Source organism: Polyergus mexicanus, unplaced genomic scaffold (assembly GCF_030449975.1).
Source record: "Polyergus mexicanus isolate NDT 795.1 unplaced genomic scaffold, iyPolMexi1.0 SCAF_1, whole genome shotgun sequence".
Taxonomy (NCBI): domain Eukaryota; kingdom Metazoa; phylum Arthropoda; class Insecta; order Hymenoptera; family Formicidae; genus Polyergus; species Polyergus mexicanus.
This window is the reverse complement of record NW_027223321.1, coordinates 11,253,542-11,259,637: the sequence shown is the minus strand read 5'-3', so window position 1 is coordinate 11,259,637 and position 6,096 is coordinate 11,253,542. Positions and strand designations below refer to the sequence as shown.

At 39.7% G+C, this 6,096-nt stretch overlaps 2 protein-coding genes across 3 annotated transcripts; one reads left to right on the top strand and one right to left on the bottom strand.

The window, feature by feature from the left end:
- Positions 1 to 91: 91 nt before the first annotated feature.
- Positions 92 to 2,821, top strand: LOC138934752 (elongation factor Tu, mitochondrial). The gene is made up of 6 exons (XM_070298807.1): positions 92 to 223; positions 427 to 479; positions 861 to 1,026; positions 1,114 to 1,421; positions 1,508 to 2,169; positions 2,249 to 2,821. The coding sequence occupies exons 1-6, from the start codon at positions 187 to 189 to the stop codon at positions 2,439 to 2,441; spliced, it is 1,419 nt and encodes a 472-aa protein (XP_070154908.1). The 5' UTR covers positions 92 to 186; the 3' UTR covers positions 2,442 to 2,821.
- Positions 2,822 to 2,909: 88 nt separating this feature from the next.
- Ran (RAN, member RAS oncogene family) lies at positions 2,910 to 5,796 on the bottom strand. 2 transcript variants are annotated; one of them, XM_070298878.1, is made up of 3 exons: positions 5,598 to 5,796; positions 4,474 to 4,959; positions 2,910 to 4,230 (listed from the first exon to the last, which is right to left on the bottom strand). In XM_070298878.1, exons 2-3 carry the CDS (start codon positions 4,903 to 4,905, stop codon positions 4,015 to 4,017), a joined length of 648 nt encoding a protein of 215 aa, XP_070154979.1. In that variant the 5' UTR covers positions 4,906 to 4,959; positions 5,598 to 5,796; the 3' UTR covers positions 2,910 to 4,014. The 2 variants fall into 2 exon arrangements, with proteins under 2 accessions (XP_070154979.1, XP_070154987.1); XM_070298886.1 differs by lacking the exon at positions 5,598 to 5,796 and adding an exon at positions 5,499 to 5,591.
- Between the last annotated feature and the right edge of the window lie 300 nt (positions 5,797 to 6,096).

Sequence of the window (6,096 nt, the reverse complement as noted above, 5' to 3'; positions counted from 1 at the left end):
ATAATTCAGATCTTTTCTCGACCGCGCAATCACAGATGTCGAATAACGTCGCACAGGAGGCAGCACAAGCACATCCCACATTCATCAATCATTCTCCGTCTGCCTTAGTTCTCTGGTTCTCCCTGGCAAGTTTTCATCATATGCTGGAAGTTTACGCGAGTTAGGTGTACTTCATTATTGAGAAACATGGCTCTCATCTCTACAAGAGCGATTTTCAATCCCGGTAAGACTATAAGAAACGTGTGTACGCATCAACGATTGCGATGGGTTTCTTGCGGTAAACTTTCGCCGATCGTTCTCTACGTTGTCTTGTCGCCGGAATCTCTTTCTTGACTCGATTATCGCACGTGATGAAATGTGGTTAGGCGCTTCAAAAGTATGAATGAACAGCTCGGTTTTCATCACGTAACTATCTTTCTGTTTCAGTGCTGAGACAAGCCCTCAGACAGATCATCTTCACGAAGCAATTGCCGAAATGCGTAGGTTCACGTTTGTTGTTAACAACAATTCGTACGATTCTTCAATTCCACACGCATTCGTAACTGATGATAATAGCGAATTACAGTGGCTGTATAGAGGCCGATATTCGAATAAATCGTTATCAATGAATATTTTTTCGCGAATATATGCTATTCTAATCAATGTTTTAAGAAAAGATTACGATATTTTTACATCGCATTAATATTTGTACTTTGACTTTCTTGATTTTTCTTACTTTTTATTTCTAAATGTATATCTTTTATACAGTATGAGATTCAATGTGATTTAATGTACTAATTTTTTAATATATTTCATATACAGTTATATTGTAAATTCTAATTCTTTCTTTGATTATATATTATATCACTATATTGTTTTAGCAACGTCGTTATCAATTGAATAGTCGGCTGTTTCTTCCAACTGTTATCAGCCACAGATTTTATGCCGAGAAGAAAGTATTCACTCGTGACAAACCACATTGTAATGTAGGTACCATTGGTCATGTAGATCATGGTAAGACAACTCTGACAGCAGCTATTACCAAAGGTATGCATTTATATACTTACAAGATGATTAACGATAGTTGCAACATGAGCAAAAACATGAATAAACATGAAATATTGTTATAAACAGTATTGTCCGAAAAGGAGCTAGCGACAGCTAAGGGATATAGCGATATTGACAATGCTCCTGAAGAAAAAGCTCGTGGAATTACCATTAATGTCGCACACATTGAGTACCAGACAGAAAATCGGCATTATGGACACACAGATTGCCCGGGTCATGCCGATTATATTAAAAACATGATCACGGGAACAGCACAGATGGATGGTGCTATACTGGTTGTTGCTGCTACAGATGGTACAATGCCACAGACTAGAGAGCACTTGATACTTGCTAAACAAATTGGTATTCAGCACATCGTTGTATTCATTAACAAGGTATAAAATACGCAAAGGATTGCTTATTAAGAGTAAAAGAATAAAGATGACAAAGTACCAAAATCGTATCTTTTAATGTTTTTCAGGTCGATGCGGCTGATTCAGAAATGGTAGAGTTAGTAGAAATGGAGATACGAGAATTGCTTTCTGAAATGGGTTATGACGGCGATAACATCCCGGTAGTGAAAGGTAGTGCGCTCTGTGCTCTTGAAGGAAAGAATCCTGAAATAGGTGCGCAAGCTATCCTACAGTTGTTGGAAGTGGTAGACAAACATATTCCGACTCCACAAAGAGAGTTGGACAAACCTTTCCTACTCCCGGTAGAGAATGTATATTCTATTCCTGGGAGAGGTACTGTGGCCACTGGTAGATTGGAGCGCGGAAAACTTAAAAAGGGAACGGAATGCGAGTTTATTGGTTACAACAAAGTTTTGAAAAGTACAGTCACGGGTATAGAAATGTTCCATCAGATATTAGATGAAGCTCATGCTGGAGATCAACTTGGTGCTCTAGTAAGAGGTTTAAAGAGAGATGAAATTAGAAGAGGCATGGTAATGTGCAAACCTGGTAGCATGAAGGCGCACGATCATATAGAAGCGCAAGTGTACGTATTGAGCAAGGAGGAAGGTGGCAGAAAAAAACCTGTAGCGAATAGGACACAATTACAAATGTTCTCTAAAACTTGGGATATTGCAGCACAGTGTGCTGTAATGGGTAAGAGCTTGGCCATGCCAGGAGAAGACAGCACGTAAGATATATTCCATTTACATGTATAGTTCTTTAAAAATTGGTTTATTATATGTATATTCATCATTCTTTTGTTGCAGATTCATACTAAAGTTGATAAGACCAATGCTATTAGAGAAAGGGCAGCGCTTCACATTAAGAGATGGAATGGTGACCGTAGGAACCGGTGTGGTTACTAACCCTCTGAAACCACTTACCGAATCAGAGCGGCTATCTCTTCTCGAAGGTAAGAAGGCGTTGAAGAAGGAGTTGAAGAAACAACAAAAACAGTAGACTCGAGAAATATTTGTCGCAAAGTAAATCATAATCATGCTATACATAATAAAGAGAAAATATCAAGTCAGATAGTCGGATCTCGATCAAAACACAAATGAGTGTTTATTCAAAATATCCGACATTCCTCTGAAAGTTAGTTTGACAGGTATGCAAGATGCGACACTGGCGCCGTTTGTAATGCTAAATATATAAGTTAATTATATATTTAAATGAGGCATTTTTACATTTTATTATAGATTATGACCCTTATAATTTTATTCGTTAACAAGGATCAGTGTGACAGTAGTCTATATTAATGCAAATATATTGTAAGCATATGTTTACCAAATAATTCTCATTTCTTTCTTAGTTTTCGTGCATCTATACGAGATACAATGTATGATTAAGTAAATTCTTAAATAAATAATACATTAATAAAATATTAGGAATTACGCGATGATTAACAAAAGCACAAAAGCTCGAGATGATTATAGCTTTAAAAACAGTTTCATAATTTATTAAAGTTCATACATCAGCACGGTACAATCTGCTTCAAGCAGAATAATGAAACGCTATTAGAAGCGTACAAGAATTAAACGTACATGTTGCAATGTCATTCCTCTAATTTCTTTCTATGCTAAAAATTCAGCAGTGTAATTTACGCGTCTCGTTTTTTCTGTTAATTAGTTATTGGAAACAATGATTTAAAAGGGTGGATTAACAGTTTCACATACTCTTAACAAAATTTCTCTTGTATAGAAAAGAAACACTGTTTATATAATTTAAGTTGAACAAATGGTACATTCATCTTTCGCTTATAAAAATTTGCAATTGTATATCGCAAGATTCTTTCTTGTAAACTAATCACATTGCATGCCGAACTATTGTATACATTTCAGAATTGGCAGTTTGTATTCTATATTTGATGTCAGAAAAGTATAAAAACAAAACATAAAAAATAAATAACGTTACGTTTAGATACGCCTTAAAGTGGGTTAACGCGATTGTGTTTAATATACAGCACATCTTATACAATTCCCATTTCTTACGTATATATGTACATACACACGCACGCACGCACATTTATACAAGCGAGCGAATCGAAATATGTAGAGAATTCGTTTGGATTGTTTCATATTACATCATGTCCAACAATTCCAGCAGGCTGTATTCTATGAACTGGTATCACAAATTGTTTCATCTTCGCTCCTTAACTTTGTTCCATTTTTAATTTTTAGATTTATATCATCTTTTCCTTATACGAGAATTTTACAAAATCTAAACATGCAAGTGTAGGTAGATTTGCATACACAATCACACATGTGTGTATTTCGTATTAACACATCCAAGCGACCCATCTTTAAGGCTATAATATAATGATAATGATAATATAAGATCATACCAAAATTACATATCCAGAATAATGTTTATTGAACTAAATATTGCTTTTGTAAATATGTAATTATTACTTTCTTCAAAGAAAGAATCTTCGATCTCTATACGAAGAAACACGAGTGCTCAATACATCCAAGGGACACTCGCATAGTAGGCCTTACTCTCCGTAAAGGCCACATCCACAGTATTAAATAAACTAAAGATCTTCGTCGTCTTCTGGTAACGCCGTTTCTTGAGCTTCCTTGAGATCTTTCTCGATCTGTTGCTGCCACTGTGGATCCATAGTAACTTCCGGTGGCAATAGTGCAGGCATAGCGACAAATTCCAAATTTGGATCTCCGATCAACTTGCGAGCCAACCACAGGAAAGGTTTTTCGAAGTTGTAATTACTTTTCGCACTGATGTCGTAGTACTGGAATGTAAACAATGCCGAAATTGTATATTCTTTATATTCTGTAATATTATATAATATCAGATTAGAGTAACGGTGTAATTAGAATTCAGATTAGAGGGACAGTGCAATTTCTTCACTTTATATCAGAGTACCGAATCATCATAAAACAAAAAAGTTAAATGAAAATAAGAAATGAAAAAAGTTTGAAGAACGAACGAAAGAAATAGATATATAATTTGACATATCGCTATGTAAAAATACCTGTAGATTCTTCTTCCTGTGAAACACGATGCTCTTGGCCTTTACTTTCCTATCCTTGATGTCAACTTTGTTACCGCAAAGGACAATCGGTATGTTTTCGCAGACACGGACCAGATCCCTGTGCCAGTTGGGTACGTTCTTATACGTCACTCTGGATGTAACGTCGAACATGATTACGGCACACTGTCCTTGAATATAATAGCCGTCGCGGAGACCACCGAATTTTTCTTGACCGGCCGTATCCCAGACGTTGAAACGGATCGGTCCACGATTAGTATGAAAGATGAGCGGATGCACCTCTACACCCAGAGTGGCGACATATTTCTTTTCGAATTCACCGGTCAGATGCCGTTTAACGAAGGTGGTCTTGCCGGTACCACCGTCGCCGACGAGCACGCACTTGAAGGTGGGCATATCGGGTTCGTTTGCCATTTTTACTGTTAATTTTCTCCGTAAACTTGATCGATGTTAGGAAATCTCACGCTTCTGCAAACAGAGAAATTGGTTAAAAATCCTAGCCTACTATTTTATGCGGCGAGCAAAAAACACGCGGGATCTCGCGAGACAATTTTTCGCCTTCAAACATTTCTACTTTCGCGAAGAATATGCGCAAGGCGCGAAGAAGAAAAAGAAAGAGATCAATCGCGTCGAATCGATGATTGCGTGGACGAAAGAGGTCCGAGAAAAAAATCCACCAAGGACATCGCTGCTGACCGAAGCTACAGTAAACGTGATTCGAGACAGGTCCGACGCGCGTCTCGTACCCAAGGTATCCTCGCGGTAAACGATATTTGGTGACGGGCGCGTGGGAATCGCGGCGAGAAAATTGGAGGGAAAAGCCGATCGCCGGTCGAAGCACGCACGTTCGGACAACGCGATTCACCGATATCGCTGCCGCTGCAAAGGCGACGTGGAATGGCGTCTGTCGTGACCGGCGGGCAAGCGAAAGGTCGGAGATTTCCCTCCGATTTTATTTACCGCGATTCACGTATTCCGCGATCGGCGTCGCGGACCTTCGTAATTACCGTTGAGTTTCCCCGGCGTCACGGACGTGTCGGGCGACGCGAGTACGAAATTTTCCCGGGTGGACGGTTGATGTACGTGAAAATGAACGGTACACTCACCGCGCACCACAGTCGCTACGGCTCACAATGGCGTTCCTCTGGGACAGACAAGCGGAGGCGACCTGCCACCTTCGACGATTCGTCGAATCGCGACGTTGCGTAATCCGGGATGACGCGGGGCGTAGTCGACGGGAAAAAGTCAAATTTGTTTTACCGCGCGATTTTCTGCGACAAGAATGCACGCGCTTCTCTCTCGATGGACGCTTAATTCTCGCAATTGACTACCGGAAATGCGCCATCAGCGACATCTGCGCGCCGTTCCGTTGCCGCTCGCCGGTGCACCGACGTGCACGAGACGATACGAGTACAATACAGTTGGACGGAAAAACACAGTGGGTTCGCCTAGCGACTCGTTTCGTGTCGGCGAATCTTCAAAGGGAGACACTCGAACGATTTCGCGATTTTACTCGTTCGCTTCCGCGAACAGACGTTTCGTCTCTCTCGGGAATAAATTGGTTATTTCAAGTGTCGAATGCGCGGGAAAATGGAAATATGGACG

Coding starts and splice junctions, on each gene's coding strand:
- LOC138934752 (XM_070298807.1), top strand. CDS start 187: ATGGCTCTCATCTCTACAAGAGCGATTTTCAATCCCG. Junction 224..426: donor AAGAGCGATTTTCAATCCCG/GTAAGACTATAA, acceptor TTTCTGTTTCAG/TGCTGAGACAAGCCCTCAGA. Junction 1,027..1,113: donor GACAGCAGCTATTACCAAAG/GTATGCATTTAT, acceptor TGTTATAAACAG/TATTGTCCGAAAAGGAGCTA.
- Ran (XM_070298878.1), bottom strand. CDS start 4,905: ATGGCAAACGAACCCGATATGCCCACCTTCAAGTGCGTGCTCGTCGGC. Junction 4,231..4,473: donor ACAGGAAGAAGAATCTACAG/GTATTTTTACAT, acceptor TTTACATTCCAG/TACTACGACATCAGTGCGAA.